Raw genomic sequence first — 20,167 nt, forward strand, 5'->3', positions numbered from 1 at the left:
AAGCTGTCTCCATGATGAGTCCTGGAGATGGATAGAAATCCTTCCCCACAGGCAGGGCACCCCCATGGTCCCCACTGCTTGGGCACCCTGGAGTTTCAGGTGTGGGTGTTACCCCAGGGGCCTGCGCTGACAGCCCCCCTTGCGCCTCCCTGCACCCCAGTGCATCCACAGAGACCTGGCTGCTCGGAACATTCTGCTGTCAGAAAGCGACGTGGTGAAGATCTGTGACTTTGGCCTTGCCCGAGACATCTACAAAGACCCTGATTACGTCCGCAAGGGCAGCGTGAGTGCAGGCCATTGAGGAGAGGGAATGTGGGGCAAAATAGGCGATGGGGTGGGACCCCAGACTGCCTGTCCAGGAGAGGGAGTGCTGGCACAGGGTGATACGAGCTCCTTGGTTGGCCAGCCACCTGCCCAGCTGCTGGGGGACTCCCTGCCCCCAGGGGACCCTAGTGACCACCCCCCCCCCCTACAACTTAGGCATCCTGGGGCAAGGAAGTGGAGATGGGAGTTGACAAGTGGGGCCCCAGTGCTCCAATTGGAGCTTGTGCTTTGCCCAGTGCCATGGTCCATGCAGTGGGCCTTGACTCCCAGGGCCTGCCCTGTGGAGCCTGTGTGTGCAAGGCATTGTGTGGCGTCTGTCCTAGAGATGGACCAGCTTGGTGGAGTATGTGGAACCCAGGAGGCGGAGTGTGTCTCATGAGTGGAGCTCAGGCAGGGCAGCAGGTGCCTGGATGAGCCTCCAAGGCGGGTCAGGGTTCCGCCCCTGGGAGAGGAAGGGGGTCAGAGTGAGGTGGAGGAGCAGGATGGGCCCAGGGCCTGGGCATGATGGGCCATCCAGCCCAGTGTGGCCGCTAGTTGGAGAGAAGGATCAGGTGTGCACTTACAGAAAGCCCCCTGACACCACAGGCTGGGAAGAGAGGGGAGTAGGGGTGCTGGGGTGGAGGTAGAGGCCAGTCCAGAAGGGCCCTGGCCCTCAGGGCTCCCAGGTAGAGACCATGAGAGGGAGACAGAGCTGGTGGCGGAGATGCCTCAGGAGCCCAGGAGGAGGGCGTTGGGAGTGATGGCCCAGCTTCTAGGGTAGGGACAGTGAGTAGATGGAACGTGCTTGTCAAGGGAGATGGTGAGAGTGTGCAGGGGTGCGTTTCATCAGGAGGCTGGGTTGGGGGTCTAGGGCTGGAAGAAGGCCTGCGGTCTCCCCCGATACCCCTCCCCTGAGAGCTCAGGGGAAGAGGGGTCCCCGGCAGATCCAGGAGAACACCTTCAACCCAGGCAGAGGGCCCTGGTCGGGGGTGCCAGAGCGCCTGGCCTCAGCCCTCTCCTCCTATCCACCGTGGGACATGCTTCCCTCCGCCTCCCCAGGCCCGGCTGCCGCTGAAGTGGATGGCCCCTGAAAGCATCTTTGACAAGGTGTACACCACGCAGAGTGACGTGTGGTCCTTTGGGGTGCTGCTCTGGGAGATCTTCTCTCTGGGTGAGTGCAGGATGGGGTGCCGGTGGGGAGAGGAGGCGAGATCACTGGTGGCAGGTTACATGACCAGCCCTGCTGGAGTAAGGGACTGGGCACCTGGAGGTATGTGCCAGGTCGTGCTGAAGCAGGGGCTTTGTGGGCCACCAAGAGCCCCCCACCTCTCCCCAGCCTGGCCCAGCCTCCGAGAGGACTGCCTCCAATGTGGGCCACCCTCTGTGGGGTGCATGCTGAAGCCTGGGCCAGGGCTGAGCCTGTTCACGTGGCAGCCCCAGAGGGAACTCAGGGCTCAGTCAGCGGACGTGCCTACTGCAGGAGCTCCATGTGGGAGTGCAGGCCCCACTGCGGGCATGATGAAGTCTCCAGGCCAGGGTAGGGCAGTGAACTTGAATAACTTAAAACGTCAGCAAGTGGCAACAGTGATACATGCTACTACGGAAACTAAAGGAGCAGGAAGAGTGTAGGAGGTGCGAGAGCTTGGGTCAGCCAGAGCAGCCCAAGGAGGGAGGTCAGCGATCCAGGACAGGGAGCAGCAGGGCTGGTGGGGAGCATCAGAAGCAGTGAGAGGCGAGAGAGGATTTGTTGAAACTGACCGCAGGCGGCTCCCCCACCACTGATGATCCGGTATCCATGATGTCTACTGTGTTACCAGTGCATGGATGCTCTTGGCACCCCTAGCAAGCAGGCGGCACAGTCCTCTTTTAACCAGATGAAGAACTAGAACTGGGGAGGGCCGCGACCTGCCCGGGTCCCAGGTAGCGCAGGATCGGATGAGCCATCTCCACCCCACCACGGGGATGGGGGAAGGGACAGATGGGGTGACGTGGGGGGGCTTGCTCCCCACCCACCTCCCCTTCTTGTTGTCAGGGGCCTCCCCATACCCTGGGGTGCAGATCAATGAGGAGTTCTGCCAGCGGCTGAGAGACGGCACCAGGATGAGGGCCCCGGAGCTGGCCACTCCTGCCATGTGAGCCTCCCCATGGCCCTGCAGGTGTTGGGGGCAGTAAGCATAGGGGGCGTGGGGATTGTGGCCTTGAGAAGGTGGCATCAGGGAAGCCAGGGCCAGTAGGACAGGCCTGGGCACCACTCTCAAGACACACGGGTAGTCTGTGGCATAGCGGCAACGGGCACCAGGAGGGAAGGCTGGGTGCTGTCGGAACAGACAGAACCGGGTGTTCAGGGAAAGCGTCACCAGGAGGTGACGCTGGGCTAACACTTGAAGGAGGAACGAGGATAGCTGGACAAGGGTGGGGCACGTGTCAGGAGGAGGGCAGAGTGGGTGAGAGGGCCCAGGAAGGCTGGGGGACTGAAGGTGCTGGGGCGGGGGTGGGGTGCACGCGGTCCAGCAGCGCACGTGATCCTGCAGACGCCGTATCATGCTGAACTGCTGGTCTGGAGACCCCAAGGCGAGACCTGCGTTCTCGGAGCTGGTGGAGATCCTGGGGGACCTGCTCCAGGGCAGGGGCCTGCAAGTGAGCCCCTTCCCCACCCTGTTCTGCTATGGCCTTTGGCCCCTGCCCTGGCTCCCTGGCCCCAGCTGCCTCTCCAAGCCCCTCTAGGCTCTGCCCACCTCTAGGCTTGGGTGGTGCGGTCCTGGCTCCCTACCCACACCTCGTCCCCACACCCTTGCATCTTTCTGTTGAGCACACGCCCACTGCACACCTACGCTGCCTGTTCCAGGTGCTGTGTGGATAGTCAGAGCCTGTCCCTGCCCAAGGGGAATCCTAGGCTGGTCCCCACTGGCCTGTGAGGCAGCCCCTTCTCGCTGGCATCATCATGATGCATTCGTTCAGCTGGTCCCGGTTCTGTCCCCCACTCCACTGAGCACACGGACCCCTGACCTGTGTGTCCTGACGTCTCTCCCTCCCCACGTGGTGCTCCTCCAGGGTGGAGGATGGGCCTGCTCGTGACCCAGCTCAAAGTGGGGCCTGGAGCAGGGACCCGGGAGCGGCCTGTTGCCCGGGACTGGGGACTGGGGTGGGTGCTGTGGCTCTAGTTCCATCCAGAGAAGGTAGGAAGTGTTGACCCCAGTTCTGAGGCTGCAGGCTCAGCCGGGGACTGGAGGACGGATGATCCGGCCGAGCCCCGGCCTGCCCCACCTGCCTTATCCATAAACGAGGTACCTGGAAGGGCTGTTGGGAGAATTTGGTGAGGTTGTCACAGCCAGCATTCTGCTACCTTGACCCCTTACCTGTCGTGACGGCTGAAATGTGCTGGCTTCTGCACGAGCTCATTTCCTCCTTGGAGCACTCACGTGCCCGCATGGTCTGTTAGGACCCTATTTCAGGGCCCAGGAGCCCAAGCAGTCCCGAGTGCAGGGCTGAGGGCTGAGGGCAGCGGCTGGTGGTTTCTGGCCCAGCTGCCTCTCCTGTTCCCGCCAGGAGGAAGAGGAGGCCTGCATGGCCCCACGTGGCTCTCAGAGCTCAGAAGAGGGCAGCTTTTCGCAGGTGTCCACCGTGGCCCTACACATCGCCCAGGCTGATGCTGAGGACAGCCCGCCAAGCCTGCAGCGCCATAGCCTGGCCGCCAGGTCAGCTGTCCTGTGGGTCCAGGAATGGGGGGAGGAGAAAGCCATGTGAACAGGGTGCATTTTATCCCTCTGCGTCTTTGGGGGAAAGCAAATCATGCGACGTCAGAGACCAGTGTGCACGAACCCAGAGCACAGAGCGGCTTTAAATGACCCACTGCAGTTCCCCTCCAAGGCCATGTGACCTGGCTGCGTGCTTGTTTTTGAGTCCTGTCCACCCATCAGTGTCCCCTCACCCCAACATCAAGGGTACTTCTTTTTCTTTTCTTTTCTTTTCTTTCTTTTTTTTTTTTTTTTGAGATGGAGTCTCGCTCTGTCGCCCAGGCTGGAGTGTAGTGGCACGATCTCAGCTCACTGCAAGCTCTGCCTCCCGGGTTCACGCCATTCTCCTGCCTCAACCTCCCGAGTAGCTGGGACTACAGGCGCCGCCACCATGCCCAGCTGATTTTTTGTATTTTTTAGTAGAGACTGGGTTTCACCGTGTTAGTCAGGATGGTCTCTATCTCCTGACCTTGTGATCCGCCCGTCTCGGCCTCCCAAAGTGCTGGGATTACAGGCGTGAGCCACCGCGCCCGGCAAGGGTGCTTTTCTCACGGAGAGGTGGAGTGGACTGTGTTTGGGCCAGTATTCCTCCCAGGAGTCTCTGATTATCTAAATCACTGACTAGTCTGGGGGTGAGTCCCCAAGAGTCCCTGGGAGGAGGGAAGGTCTCCAACTGAGGCATGGTCAGGAGGAGAACATAACTTAATTCCCAGAACTCTGCCCAGGCTCTCTTATCCCTGGCATTTCACACTCAGGATGGCTGTGCCGCCCACATTCACACCGGCATTGCTGAGATGCAGGCTCTGCCTCAGCACATGGCAGGGCTAGGCCTCGGGGACAACCACAGTGAGCTGGATTTTGCCAGGCTCCTTCCACCAACCCCGCAACATGTGCCTTAGTGCACACACGTGTGGGCAGGGCAGTCGGCAGCTTGCAGCCCCAGGGCTGCCCATCCCTGGGAGGAGCTCGATGCCCCACGGGGCTGGATGCCCCTCACTTCCCATCACAGAGCTCAGCAGTGGACTCGGGAGGAAACACGGCCCAGGGTGGGGGTGCACACCCAGGCCCTGCTGCTGAGGCTGTGGGGTAGACATCTGAGGCCAGGCCCACGGAGGAGCCGCTGCCAGCACTCAGACCCAGGCCCGTCCATACTCCTGCCCCAGGCTGGGGTCCTTTCCAGGAGAAGAGGAGGCACAGGGACAGCAGAGAGAACTTCGAGGAGAGTTGTTGGGGTGCATTCCTCAGCACCTTCTGATTTCTCCCCACAGGTATTACAACTGGGTGTCCTTTCCCGGGTGCCTGGCCAGAGGGACTCACACCCATGGTTCCTCCAGGATGAAGACATTTGAAGAATTCCCCATGACCCCAATGACCTACAAGGGCTCTGTGGTACTTCACATGAAGGGCAGGGGCTGTGCTCTCGGGTCAGGGCTGGGACCGCCTCGGGAGGCAGCCTCAGAAATTCGTAAGGCAAATGGCAGAAACCAATTGCAGGCTTTTTAACAGAAAAGACTATCATTTCAAAGTGCAAGTCCAGGCCGGGCGCGGTGGCTCACGCCTGTAATCCGAGCACTTTGGGAGGCCGAGGCGGGTGGATCACGAGGTCAGAAGATTGAGACCATCCTGGCTAACACGGTGAAACCCCGTCTGTACCGAAAATACAAAAAATTAGCCGGGCGTGGTGGCAGCGCCTGTGGTCCCAGCTACTCAGGAGGCTGAGGCAGGAGAATGGCGTGAACCTGGGAGGCAGAGCTTGCAGTGAGCCGAGATCGCGCCACTGCCCTCCAGCCTGGGGGATAGAGCGAGACACCGTCTCAAAAAAAGAAAATGCAAGTACAGGGAGAGCCTTGGGCACATTTGGGCCCTCCTACGATGCCACATCTCACAGCTGCTTTCTGTCCTATGCCCTTGTCACCCCCACACGAGGCCTCCCCTCCTCAGTAGTGCAGAAACCCCAGTGGAAGGACAGCTCCTCCTCCTCCTCGGTGGCAGGTTTGGGAGTCCTGGGCCTGGTCAGTGAGCGCTGGGCAGAGGGGCCCCATGGGAGCCTTTGGCCAGACCTCAGGGACCTGGGTTCCTGCCTTCAGGACCACTTGAAGACGCTGGGGGGCTCTGAAAAGATCGCAGTTTCCCTGCTGTGTGATTCAGAATAAAAACCACACCAAGCCACAGTGAAAGGGTAACAAAGCCCCCCAGGTCGGGAGGCAGCCTCACAATGACCGTTTTTTGAACTACGAGCTGCTGGGTTGTGAGTCCTGTCCCTGGTTCTCCCGCGGCTCCTGCTCTTTGCACACTGAGCATAGGCTTGGCCACCGTGGAGTCCCCCAGTGTGAGGTGTCCACGCACCAGACACAGCCCCCGACCTCAGTGTCTGCCTCCGTGGCAGGAGCGTGTGACCCTCACCCTGGGATGAATGGACACCTTGTTTCCGGCTCCGTGTCCCAGGGACGGGTGTTAGGTCAGCCGCACCGCAGGGTCGTGCCGCGCTGTCCTGGCTGGGGGTGGCTGCCCTGCAGGAGGGCCTCAGGCGGGGCCCACAGCCTGGCTTGTCCTCTTCACGCAGGACAACCAGACGGACAGTGGGATGGTGCTGGCCTCGGAGGAGTTTGAGCAGATAGAGAGCAGGCATAGACGAGAAAGCGGCTTCAGGTAAGGGCTTCGTGAGCCTCCTGCACTGCGGGTGTTGACATTGCCTTCCCCTGGAGGAGGGAGGCTGGGGCCTGGGCGTGCCCAGCCCTCTTCCTGCAACCTCTCATGGCTCCCTGTGACCTTTTCACATGTTCAAGGTGAGCTGCCCTGAGACTCCCCTCCTCACCTGGCACCACAGCAGCCCCTCCCTGTCGCATGCTGACCACCTGCGTGCCGGTCCCGACACCTCCCTGTCACCTGACAGAGCTCAGACGCTGTGTCTTTCTGACACGACGCAGGACCCGCCATGCCCAGGGCACACACACCCTCCTCCAGGTTGGGGAGGCTGTCCCAGCCCCAAAACCCCTGAACTTCATCCAGTGGCTGCAGAGCCAGGTAGATACTGTAATCTGAACTGGCTGGTATAGGGTCTGGTCCTACGGAACTTAGCGGAGCTTAGCGGGTGTTCTCCCCATCTGTGGAGATGAGAGATCGTAAGAAACAAAGACACAAGACAAAGAGAGAAAGAGAAAACAGCTGGGCCGGGGAACCACTGCCACCAAGATGCGGAGACCGCTAGTGGCCCCGGACGGCTGGGCGCGCTGATATTTACTGCGTGCAAGACAAGGGAGCAGGGTAAGGAGAGTGAGTGGTCCAAGTGATTGACAAGGTCAAGCAAGTCATGTGACTGTGGGACAGGGGCCCTTCCCTGCTAGGTAGCCAAAGCAGAGAGGGAAGGCAGCATACGTCAGCGTTTTCTTCTCTGCACTTACAAGAAAGATCAAAGACTTTAAGACTTTCACTATTTCTTCTACTGCTGTCTTCTAAGAACTTCAAAGAGGAACCAGGAGTACAGGAGGAGCATGAAAGTGGACAAGGAGCGTGACCATTGAAGCACAGCACCACAGGGAGGGGTTTAGGCCTCCGGATGACTGTGGGCAGGCCTGGATCATATCCAGCCTTCCACAAGAAGTTGGTGGAGCAGAGTGTTCCCTGACTCCTCCAAGGAAAGGAGACTCCCTTTCGCGGTCTGCTAAGGAACAGGTGCCTTCCCAGACACTGGCGTTACCGCTTGACCAAGGAGCCCTCAAGCGGCCCTTATGTAGGCATGACAGAAGGCTCACCTCTTGCCTTCTAGGTCACTTCTCACCATGTCCCTTCAGCACCTGACTCTATACCCGCCCGTTATTCCTTGGTAATATGAGTAATACATCAAAGAGTAATATCCAAAAGCTAGTGATTAATGTTTATGCTAATGATCAGTAATGTCCATGATCATCTATCTAATTTGTATTATGGCTATTCTTATTCTAACTATTTTCTGTATTATACTGAAACAGTTTGTGCCTTCAGTCTGTTGCCTCGGCACCTGGGTAATCCTTCGCCCACAGGCTGGGATGTATTTTGGCAAGAGAAATACCCACATATGCCTGTCCAGATAGAAAGTGAACTCTATTTGCTCAACATGATAGCCAGGGGAAAAACAGTTTTGGCCAACTTGAACATTGAAACTAAGCTATAGATTAAACAAAGACTTTAGTGTCTACTTAAAAGATTCACTTTATTTTTATTTATTTATTTATTTATTTATTTATTTATTTATTTATTTTGAGACAGGGTCTCACTCTGTCTCCCAGGCTGGAGTGCGGTGGTGTGATCTCAGCTCACCACAACCTCTGCCTCCCAGGTTCAGGTGATTCTCCTGCTTCAGCCTCTTGAGTAGCTGGGTAATATTATAGGAGTATGCCACCATGCCCAGCTATTTATTTATTTATTTATTTATTTTTTATTTTTTGAGACAGAGTCTCACTCTGTCGCCCAGGCTGGAGTGCAGTGGCCGGATCTGAGCTCACTGCAAGCTCCGCCTCCCGGGTTTACACCATTCTCCTGCCTCAGCCTCCCGAGTAGCTGGGACTACAGGCGCCCGCCACCTCGCCCGGCTAGTTTTCTGTATTTTTAGTAGAGACTGGGTTTCACCGTGTTAGCCAGGATGGTCTCCATCTCCTGACCTCGTGATCCGCCCGTCTTGGCCTCCCAAAGTGCCAGGATTACAGGCTTGAGCCACTGTGCCCAGCCTGTTTTTTTTATTTTTAGTAGAGACAGAGTTGCACCACATTGGCCAGGCTGATCTTGAACTCCTGGGCCTCAAGTGATCTGCCCGCCTCAGCCTCCCAGAGTGCTGGGATTACAGGTATGAGCCACCGCATATGGCTTATCAGCTGACTCCTGTTAGTACCTGGTTTTGGAAAATTAATGGTGGTCACGTTACGGAAATAGCTTTGGGCTAATTTTTCTTCACCAAACAGCATTTTGACCTGCAAAAAACAAGGTAATTAAGTCAAAGGTATGGCAGAGGATGATTGCCACGTAAATTCAAACTTCTGCACACCTTCGAAAAACAGCACAGCTCCTTGAGATCAAAGAAGGCTGCTCAGCCCGCGCCTATGGCTCAGCTAGGAGAGAAACTCGGTACACAGACCATGGGGTGATGGAGGAGACGGGGCTGCGAGGAGACCTCCCTTATCAAGTCCGAGGCACTGGGCAGCCATCCTGCTTCTGAAAGGGCAGCGAACCAGAAGGGAGTGCAGCTCCTTGGATGCTTGGTGGTAGAGGAAGAAGAAAGTTCCAGAAGATAAGGGTCCTAAGGAAGCAAGATAGTATCCAGAAGTCAGAAGAAGACAGATAAGCACACAGGATGGATTTGTGCGTTTGAGAAACTGCATCACCCTGTATCGGCAGCAGAGGGCACTGTTCTTTGTCCTCTGTTGATGATGAGCCAAGAAGAGGTTCCACAGGTCCCTGGCGGGTGCGTTCGCTTGGCATACAGAGTGCTCTCCACACAGGTGCAAGGAGAGGATGTGCCTTGTGGGGTGTGTGGGGAGCAGAAGGAGGAATCTATCTGTCTGGTCCTTCGCTGTCTCCTGTTAACCACTGGTTGGCACTCGCCCCATGGGGGATCACCTGCTCCTCACTCCTGGGTTACATCATCCAGCCCTTTCAGTGCCCACTTAGGATGCCAGAGCCCATGCCCATGCATGCGGCATTTCACCTGCATCTGTGGGCAGAAGGAGATCAGGAAACTCTGGGCTCGTGGTCACTCAGCGTGACTGCATGGAGCCAGTGGAAGGCCCAGCTCTGTTGGGTGAGAGACTGGCTGTCCCCCGGAGGCAGGATGATACGGAACGTGGATGGAGCCTTCAGAAGGAAGAAAGCAGTCAAAGGAACTTGAGATGATGCCAAAGATATAGGTTTGATGTGGCACTTTTAAGTGAAGAAATGTAGGATGCCACCAAAATCCCTAGTCCCACCCACAGGAGAAGTGGCTCTTTCTGTGTAGAAAATCCTAACACGAATAATCCTGAACCCCCAAAAAAGCACCATCCATACAAAGTTACAGGAACAAGACAGAACATTAGAGTTAAAACTTCCCAGTAGACAACGGTTTAAATGAAACAGGAAAATGAACAAAATCCTCCAACGTGAATTAAACATATAACAAAACAAGCAGCGGCACCATGAATCTGATATTCAAAATTTCAGAATAGAAATGGATGGACAATGTGATGATACAAATGAGAGCAGACTAAATTCAGGAAAGAAATGGAAATAAAACATAGATTCGGCCAGGCAGTAGCTCTCACCTGTAAGCACAGCACCTTGGGAGACGAGGCCTGGAGTTCAAGACCAACCTGGGCAACAGAATGAGACCCTGTCTCTACAAATAATTTTAAAAATTAGCTGGGTGTGGTGGCCCACGCCTGTGGTAGCAGCTACTCGGCAGGCTGAGGTGGAAGAGTTGCTTGAGTCCAGAAGGTTGAGGCTGCAGTGAGTCATGATCGTGCCACTGCAGTCTAGCCTGGGCAACACAGCAAGACCCCATTTCAGGGGGAAAAATAACTAAATCCTTTCTAAAATGAGGGCACGACAGGGACAATATGTATGACCAGACTGACAGTGGCAGACACAGAGGATGGATGTGAAAAGAAAACAAAACTGAAATAAAAGAGGCAAAAGGATCAGAAATAAAGTGACAGGAATAGAAAAGATCCAATATATATAAAATTGGGAGTCCCAGAGGAAGAAGATGCAAACAGTAAAATAACTAGTATTTTAAACTTACAGTCAAGAGTTTTCAGTAGCACCAGGCAAAGCACCAAACAAGTAATCAACATCTTCAAAAAATGCAAAGAAAGCACTGAGGATGGTGCAGGATGGAGCAGGCAGAGAGCAGGGCAGGGGCAGAAACCACCTCCTAGGCCAAGGCGAGAAGCTTGGATTTCCTTCGTGGAGTGACGGGAAGCCGTTGGAGGGTGTGTCAGGAGGAGAATGACACAGTGTAACTTGAAGGACCTCTCCGAAGGGTGGAGCACCAGGGGGCCATGGTGGAAGCAGAGCAGTCCACAGGAGGGTGTCAGAGCCGGCAAGGATGCAGCGGACTCCGCAGGAGGGGCCAAGAATGGAGAAGCCCGCATGTGTCCTGGAGTTACAGTGGGCAGGACTTCTGGATGGATGGGATTGGATGGATGGGATCTGGATGGATGGGATTGGATGGATGGGATATGGATGGACGGGATCTGGATGGACAGGATCTGGATGGACGGGATATGGATGGACGGGATATGGATGGATGGGATCTGGATGGATGGGATCTGGATGGACGGGATCTGGATGGACGGGATATGGATGGACGGGATCTGGATGGATGGGATCTGGATGGACGGGATACGGATGGACGGGATACGGATGGACGGGATACGGATGGACGGGATCTGGATGGACGGGATCTGGATGGACGGGATCTGGATGGACGGGATCTGGATGGACGGGATCTGGATGGACGGGATCTGGATGGACGGGATATGGATGGATGGGATCTGGATGGACGGGATATGGATGGATGGGATCTGGATGGACGGGATCTGGATGGATGGATATGGATGGATGGGATACGGATGGATGGGATACGGATGGATGGGATATGGATGGATGGATATGGATGGATGGGATACGGATGGACGGGATACGGATGGATGGGATATGGATGGATGGGATATGGATGGATGGATATGGATGGACGGGATATGGATGGACGGGATCTGGATGGACAGGATCTGGATGGATGGATCTGGATGGATGGGATATGGATGGATGGATATGGATGGACGGGATATGGATGGATGGGATCTGGATGGATGGGATCTGGATGGACGGGATATGGATGGACGGGATATGGATGGATGGATATGGATGGATGGGATATGGATGGATGGGATATGAAGAGTGAGGGGAAGGAGGAGGCAAGGAGAACCCCAAGGTGCTCCAGCAGCTGAGGGGACTTTGGTGCCGTTCACTGAGACGGGCAAGACAGAGTGAGAACTGGGCTGGGGATGAAGTTGGACATTCTTCACAGTCTCGTGTCCAGGCTCGGACAAAGCTCCAGTGAGTGCAGAATCAGATCAATCTGCTTTGCTGTTTAGTCTAGTCTGTGTGTGTTTTTTGAAGTCTGAGCATGTCCCATGCTCCACTGTGTCCTTGGTGGTTCCTATCAAACCCCGACAGGGGTCCGGTCCCTCCTCCTCGTTATTCGTTTGTCTGTCTTTGAGGCCGAGTCTCACTTTGTCGCCCAGGCTAGAGTGCAGCGGCACGATCTCGGCTCATGAAACTTCCACCTCCTGGGCTCAAGCAATTATTTCACTTAGCTGAGGCCACAGGCGTGCACCACCACGCCTGGGTAATTTTTGTATTTTTTGTAGAGACGGGGTTTCCCCATGTTGCCCGGGCTGGTCTCTAACTCCTGGCTTGAAGCCATCCGCCTGCTTCAGCCTCCCAAACTACTGGGATTACCAGTGTGCACCGCCCGCTACCCGGCCTTCTTCTCTTACTAACTCCACCTCCCCTGTCTTGGCAGCTGTAAAGGACCTGACCAGAATGTGGATGTGACCAGGGCGCACCCTGACTCCCAAGGGAGGCGGCGGCGACCTGACCGGGGGGCGCGAGGAGGCCAGGTGTTTTACAACAGCGAGTATGGGGAGCTGTCCGAGCCAAGCGAGGAGGACCACTGCTCCCCGTCTGCCCGCGTGTCTTTCTTCACAGACAACAGCTACTAAGCAGCATCGGACGAGGCCCCCAGCACTTGGGGGTTCAGGCCCAGCAGGGCGGGCAGAGGGCTGGACACCCAGGTTGGGAACTCGTCTGGTTTAACTCTGGTGGCACAGGAGTGTCCTTCCCTCTCTGCAAGCTTCCCAGCTGGGAAGAGCAGAACTCCAGGCCCGAGGCCCCTGGGATTCTGTCACCACAACTGGCCAGGGCCACGCTCCAGCTGCCCGGGCTCCTCCCCCTGAGATTCAGATGTCATTTAGTTCAGCGTCCACAAGTGCTGGCCCCAGGGCCAGCCCTTCCATGGGAATGTCTTTGATGACCTCTTTCATCACACTGGGTGGCGGCTGGTCCCTGTTTTCCCGTGAGGAATCTGGTCTGGGAGTCACAGTGATGGAGGTCAAGGCACACCGGAGCAGAGTCTCCCAAACACCGTGTCCTCCACAGGCACACAGCCATTCTTCCCACGAGGCCGGCTGGCCTCACCCGCCTCTTCACAGTTGAAGGGAGGGGGCTATGTTTCCATCTCAAAGAAACAAGGGAGGAATTTGCAGGGTCCTCTTCTGGGCCTGACCAAACAGGTAACTAGCCCCTGGGGTGGCCGCCGGTATGACAGACCGGCGACACAGGCAGCCTGCACACCTGAGCCTGGGTGTCAAGAGCCATTCGGCAGGTCTTTTTCTTTTTTTTTTTTTTTTTTTGAGACAGAGTCTTGCTCTGTCGCGGAGGCTGGAGTGCAGTGGCCGGATCTCAGCTCACTGCAAGCTCCGCCTCCCGGGTTTACGCCATTCTCCTGCCTCAGCCTCCGGAGTAGCTGGGACTACAGGCGCCCGCCACCTCGCCCGGCTAGTTTTCTTGTATTTTTTAGTAGAGACGGGGTTTCACCGTGTTAGCCAGGATGGTCTCGATCTCCTGACCTCGTGATCCGCCCGTCTCGGCCTCCCAAAGTGCTGGGATTACAGGCTTGAGCCACCGCGCCCGGCCGGCAGGTCTTTTTCAACAGCTTCGCAGACTGTATAGCTGCTGTGAAGAATTTGCTTTCCAAATTCAGCGTGGAAGGCGCCCAGGAACAGTTACACTGAGTCTAGATGACTCTGGCGCCCGCCCCCGCTCAGGGCCGGCAGAGCAGTCAGCGCCTCTGGAGAAGGCCCCCCGCTCTCCCACCTGGCCCAGACTCGAAGGAGCCTGGGTCTAGAGCTGCCGGTCTGGTTCTTCCCTTTAGAGCCTGGACCTGCCACCTGCGGCCCCTCCCAAGCCATGAACCAGCTCATGAGAGATGAGCACCATGGGATCCACTCAGGAAGGCTCGGGGCTGGCACGAAGGACCCCCCAGCATTGCCCTGTGCCACCCAGCACTCAGTGGACATTCTGGGGCCCTGCCTCCGGCCTTTTCCTGGCCTGCGCCTGACATCAGCACCCTGGCTGGTCAGAACGCCACCCTCCCAGAGGAGCAGCCGGAGATCCTCTGAAGGCTGGAGCCATTCTGCTCAGGACCCCTATCCCAGCTCAGAGTGCCCCAACACCTCACCAGGAGAAAGACCCACGTCCCCCTGTTAGAACCACGGAGACTCACCACCGCCCTGACTCCCCAAACCCACTCCACAAGACGCTTGCAGGACAGGCTCCACGCAGCGAGCAGGGGCTCGCTCAGCTGACCCTCCCGTCCCCTCCCCTCCCACCTCCCTTCCCACCTCCCTTCCCCTCCCCACCTCCCCCAGTGCGTGTTACTCCAGGATACGTTGAGTGTATGTATAAGGTCATCTTCATTGTCCTGGGACCGCCCCTTCCTCCGCACCTCCTCCAACGTGGGACTGGCATGTCGGGTTTCCCTAAGAGGAGCCCGAGGCTGTTCTCTGCAGAGGACCAGCCCGCCCCGTGCGCACCTCTCCTCCTCGCTGCCCACCCAGGCATGTACCGGGAAGAAAACCAACTATGCCTTTCTAGACCATGTTCTCAGAAAAGATGGAAAATATTTAACAAGAGATAATAATAAATCTGGTGCCAGTCTGTGTGTGTGTGTTGGGGACAGGAGTGTTGCTTTTGTTGTGTTTGCTTCTGTAATCTAAATGGGAATACAGAAAAGTCCCCACACTGGGTTTGGACTTTTTTTTTTTTTTTTTTTTTTTTGAGACGGAGTTTCGCTCTTTCGCTCAGGCTGGAGTTCAGTGGCACGATCTCAGCTCACTGCAACCTCGTCTTCTGGTTTCAAGCGATTCTCCTGCCTCAGCCTCCTGAGTAGCCGGGATTACAGGCACCTGCCACCATGCCCAGCTACTTTTTATATTTTTAGTAGAGGTGGGGTTTCACTATGTTGGCCAGGCTGGTCTCAAACTCCTGGCCTCGGCCTCCCAAAGTGCTGGGATTACAGGCATGAGCCACCATGCTCGGCCGCTTTTCTTGTTTTGGTTGGTTGGTTTGTAGAAATGAGGTCTCACGGTGTTGCCCAGGCTGGATTTGGACATTTTAACTTTCCATTATAATTGACTGAATTTAGCCACTGACCTTGACGTATGCGTCAACCCAAGTGTCCACCAACATGGAGTCCTCCCGTGCCCAGGCCTGAGCTGCTCTCCAAGCCCAAAGTATGCCCCTGTGTGGTGGTCACTGAAACACCTCCCCACTCCCATCCTATACCACTTTCCTAGTGGGGCTGCACTCACGCTTCTGGGCTCCTCTGGTCCTTCCTGTCTTGGACCTTCAGGGCTGGGCTCAAGTGTCCGTCCAGGTTCCAGCCACCTTCTCACACCCAGAGCACCACTCACTCCAGGCTGCGTGGATGGAAACAGCCAGTGAGCAGGGAGGGAGGAGTCACACCAGGCTACACTGTGTGCCCACCGTGAGGGCCCCTTGGTCCCTCCTGCCTCCCAAGAACCTTCTCACCTTCTCCTCTCAGGCTCCAGCCCTTCTCCAGGTGCCACCACCCGCCTCTGCCTCCTACCTCCACCCCAGCCCTTCACTCTTCATTTCTGCCAAGAGCCCTTAGTCACCTGCTTGAGGGAGGTTTGGGGCCCAGGACATGTCCGAATGTCCTGTGATGCTGTTGCCCCATGGCGTGGGGCACTGCTTAGGCCCAGGCGTTCGTGTCCAGCAGGCAGAGCTCCTGGGTGGCTGCTCAGAGCCACACATGGTCCTAAGACCTGGCGTTGGAACTTAAAGGCCGCAGGCCCTGCTGTGGAGTGAAGAAGAACGAGGAGGAAGACCAGAGGGACAGGCGAGGGAGGGGAGTGGGAGGTGGGACAGGAGGCCACCGGGGCCCTAGGGCCTGAGAGCCCAGCGTTGGGTCTGTTTCTTATTTTAAGGCTGGAGGGGCATTCTGAGACGGGCTGACGTCTTTGACTGACATGTTTGCTCTGAGAAGGAGGAATCTCGAAGGAGCTTGGCGGGGCCTGCAGGGGGCAGCCCCAGGGGTGCGAGGATGGCTCTGGAAGGCCCTCTGGAAGAGGAGCTCCGTTATTAGCTGCCTGAATCCAGTGCAGAGTCCTACAGACATCCACATCAGATATTTGGGGAAAATCTTTTCCTCAGTGGTCTTCTCCAGCCGCCCCGCGACCTGCATCCTTGACGCCTCACCTGAGGCCCTGGGTGTCCTTGGCTGAGGAGGGGTTGAGCCAAAGTCCCAGGCAGCCTGGGAGGACGTTACGGGGACGGAGAGCCTGACTCCAGCCCAGGGTCTTTGTGGCTTTCTCAGTTCTGGGAGGCAGCAGGTCCAGACGGGAGGAAGAGCCCAGAAGAGAAGGGGGAGCACAGGAGCAGCAGCCGGGTCTGCAGGGGTGCCGGGGTCCTGGCGGGCTGGGAGGCCGGGTCTGCAGGGGTGCCGGGGTCCTGGCGGGCTGGGAGGCCGGGTCTGCAGGGGTGCCGGGGTCCTGGCGGGCTGGGAGGCCGGGTCTGCAGGGGTGCCGGGGTCCTGGCGGGCTGGGAGGCCGGGTCTGCAGGGGTGCCGGGGTCCTGGCGGGCTGGGAGGCCGGGTCTGCAGGGGTGCCGGGGTCCTGGCGGGCTGGGAGGCCGGGTCTGCAGGGGTGCCGGGGTCCTGGCGGGCTGGGAGGCCGGGTCTGCAGGGGTGCCGGGGTCCTGGCGGGCTGGGAGACCGGGTCTGCAGGGGTGCCGGGGTCCTGGCGGGCTGGGAGACCGGGTCTGCAGGGGTGCCGGGGTCCTGGCGGGCTGGGAGACCGGGTCTGCAGGGGTGCCGGGGTCCTGGCGGGCTGGGAGACCGGGTCTGCAGGGGTGCCGGGGTCCTGGCGGGCTGGGAGACCGGGTCTGCAGGGGTGCCGGGGTCCTGGCGGGCTGGGAGACCGGGTCTGCAGGGGTGCCGGGGTACTGGCGGGCTGGGAGACCAGAGGGCTGCCGGGAGGACTCCCACCCTAGATGCTCATTGTGCTCGGGCGGAGGGAATCCAAAAAGCAACTTCCAGCACCGACACAGGCTCCCCTCCCTCTCATTTCCCCACCCCATTGCCACTCCCGGGCCACTCCACCCCAGTAGGCCCAAATCGACTTTGTTTTTTGTTTTTTGGTTTTTTTTGAGACAAAGTTTCTCTCTGTCACCCAGGCTGGAGTGCAGTGGTGCAGTCACAGCTCTCTGCAGTCTTCACCTCCTGTGCTCAAGCGGGATCCTCTCGCCTCGGCCTCCTGAGTAGCTGGGACTACAGGGGCTCACTATACCTAGCTTCCGGTAGACTCGAAGCTGTGTGCTTAGTCCCGATAATCAGCCACAGTGTCCAAGGTGCTGTCCAGTCCCCGGGTCACTGGGGCCATCTCCACCCCGATCTCTGCATGTGGATTCGGTGGGGGGCCATAGCGTCACTGAGAGGCGGCTGCCTTTGTGCCTTTGGCAACCACCAAATGAGGCCTGGGTCTCCTCTGCCACTGGGCAGAGAGCCTGGAGCAGGCTGGGCTCTGGGGGCTCCTCAGGGCTGGGAGCAGAGGATGGGATATCAGGCGTGGCACCCTGCAGCTGGTGAGCCTGAGCCCAGCACCTCCCCTCAGAGTCTCGGTTTCTCAGTCATGGCTGCCACCTTGCAGAGCTGTGGTGATAAAAGCCATAAGGCCCCAGTGGTGCTGGGGAGACCCCACCCAGGTAAAAGCCCCTCTTCCGACCAAGTGATGTGAACAGGGCATGTGGCCCCCACTGACTCACCCACCCACCCACGCAACAGTTAACACCACATGCTCCCACCCATTTCCCATGTGCCCGATGGACTGAAGGTTTGTGTCCTCCTGAAATGCACGTGTTGAAATCCTACCCCCAGTGTGATGGTGTTAGGAGGTGGGGCCCTTGGGAGGTGAGTAGGTCATGAGGGTGGAGCCCCTGGGAGTGGGATTAGTGTCCTTACAAGAGGAGGAGCTCCCTAGCCCCCTTTCCACCGTGTGAGAAGTCAGCTGTCAGGAAACCAGGAATGGGCCTCACCAGCCCCCGGAGCTGCCTGCGCCTTCATCTTGGCCTTCCCAGCTTCCAGGACTGTCAGAAAGAAATGTGAGCCCAGCCTCAAAGCAACGTGCGTAGGGGAAATGCGTCCCTCCTGAGAGCGAACTGGGAGGTGTCTGAGGTCAGCAAGCACCCCCCACTCCCCCCACCCTTGTTCGGCTCTGGAGGAGTATCTGGCTGCAGCCGCCACCGCGGGGAGAGGGGACAGTCTCCCCTTCCTGGGCTGAGTGGAGGACACCACCTTCCCCTCAGGGGCGCATCCAAAGAGGGAGCAGAAACTCCTGAACTTTCCACCAGAGCCGCGGGCGACCACGTGTGGAGTCTGAATCCAGTGCAGAGTGCTCTAAACCTGAGGATGCACAGGGAGGCTGGAGGGTGCTGGGGCTGAACCGGGGCTTGAGGAGGAGCCCAGAGCAGCCACGGGGAGAGAGGATGACGGGATTTGGAACATGCTGGGGCAGCATCCTTGGCAGCCTGGGCTGCCCCTCTGTGGGACACGGGGTGGAGTCAGCTGGGCAGCTCGCAGGGTCCCTCCCATCCCTGGCTGCTGAGGCACTGCCAGGAGCTCCATCACAGCTGGCTTTGGGGCAGCAGGGCCACACAGGACTGCCCAGCCCTGGAAGGAGGCAGCTCCCCTGAGAAGCACATGGCCTCCCCTAGGGACAGCCAGCTTCCTGGAAGTCAGCAGCCAGTTTCCACGGCGTGGCAGCAGTAACGGAAGGGAAGACTTGGACGGGGCCTTGCTTTTGGGACGGCAGCGAGTGCATCTCTGCCACGGTGGGATGTTGGCCTGGAGTCTGGGCTGGGACCTCCCCTGGGTCTGATCCCCCAACTCTCACCCCTGCCTGGCTGCTCCGAGCCCTGGAACATGGAGGCAGCACAGGACGCTGTGCCTTCCAGGTCAATGGGAGGGCCTTGCCACCCCCTGGGGATACTAGGCATGTGAGGAGCGTGGCCTGGGCACCGTGCAGACCCATCTCAGACTGCCAGGGGACTGCAGGCAGGTCACTGATGTTCTCTGAGCTGTGTTTCTTCTGAATCATGAGGGTGATAATGCCCTTCTCACCCCAGGACCATTCCATTCAGGAAACCACTTCAGCCCCTGGACTCGGTGGGGCTCTGTGGACTGGAGTGCTTTCCTCGGTGGAAGGGTATTGGGGTGGGGAGGGCAGGAGTACTGCTGGGCTCTCCCAGACTCCCTGGCTCACCTGCTGGGTACACAGAGGTGTGGAGCCCTGCCCAGGGTCATCCCATGAATCCCCGCCAGCACCCCTTCCTCAGCCTCCCTCCTCACTGAACAGACTGCAGCAGGGAAGCCGGACGTAATGAGACACCGTGTTCCTTGGCGGCTGCGGCTGCTGTGGGCAGCTCGGTCCCTGGCGCAGTGGAGTGAAGCCTTACGGGAGGGCCCTGGGGATAGCACCAGCGCTTGTGTGCCGGGGCCCAAATTAGTATCGGAGGTTTGGCACTGCTGGCTGCCTGCCTCTCACTCCAAGGAGGACAACTGTCTAAAAAACGGGAGCTGAGAGGCCGGGCGCGGTGGCTCATGCCTGTCATCCCAGCACTTTAGAAGGTCAAGGCAGGTGGATCATGAGGTCAGGATGATCGAGACCATCCTGGCTAACGCGATGAAACCCCGGCTCTACTAAAAATACAAAAATTAGCTGGGCATGGTGGCGGCGCCTGTAGTCCCAGCTACTGGGAGGCTGAGGCAGGAGAAACGCTTGAACCCAGGGGGCAGAGGTTGCAGTGAGCCGAGGTTGCGGCATTGCACTCCAGCCTGGTGACAGAGAAAACTTTGTCGAAAAAATACAAATAGAAAAAAGGGAGCTGTGAGGTGGCAGAGAAGAATGAGGTATGAGGTCCTGGTGACATCCTTTGAGCCTGGATCAAGCTTTGCCTGAAGGCGGAGCCATTCCTGGAATTTCAGTCTTTGCTTAAGCCATGTGGGTCAGCTTTTCTGTCACTTTCACCAAATGCCCTGA

The 20,167-nt window shown here is 57.8% G+C and overlaps 1 protein-coding gene across 1 annotated transcript in view; it reads left to right on the forward strand.

Moving 5' to 3' along the window:
• Positions 1–14,768, forward strand: part of FLT4 (fms related receptor tyrosine kinase 4) — a 46,735-nt gene extending 31,967 nt beyond the window's left edge. The window contains 8 exon segments of the mRNA XM_008015555.3: positions 161–283; positions 1,363–1,474; positions 2,336–2,435; positions 2,835–2,940; positions 3,850–3,998; positions 5,306–5,426; positions 6,601–6,686; positions 12,574–14,768. Of these exon segments, the coding sequence (XP_008013746.3) occupies positions 161–283; positions 1,363–1,474; positions 2,336–2,435; positions 2,835–2,940; positions 3,850–3,998; positions 5,306–5,426; positions 6,601–6,686; positions 12,574–12,772 (996 nt within the window). The 3' untranslated portion in view covers positions 12,773–14,768.
• Positions 14,769–20,167: the final 5,399 nt, after the last annotated feature.

The sequence above is a fragment of the Chlorocebus sabaeus genome, chromosome 23, assembly GCF_047675955.1.
Source record: "Chlorocebus sabaeus isolate Y175 chromosome 23, mChlSab1.0.hap1, whole genome shotgun sequence".
NCBI lineage: Eukaryota > Metazoa > Chordata > Mammalia > Primates > Cercopithecidae > Chlorocebus > Chlorocebus sabaeus.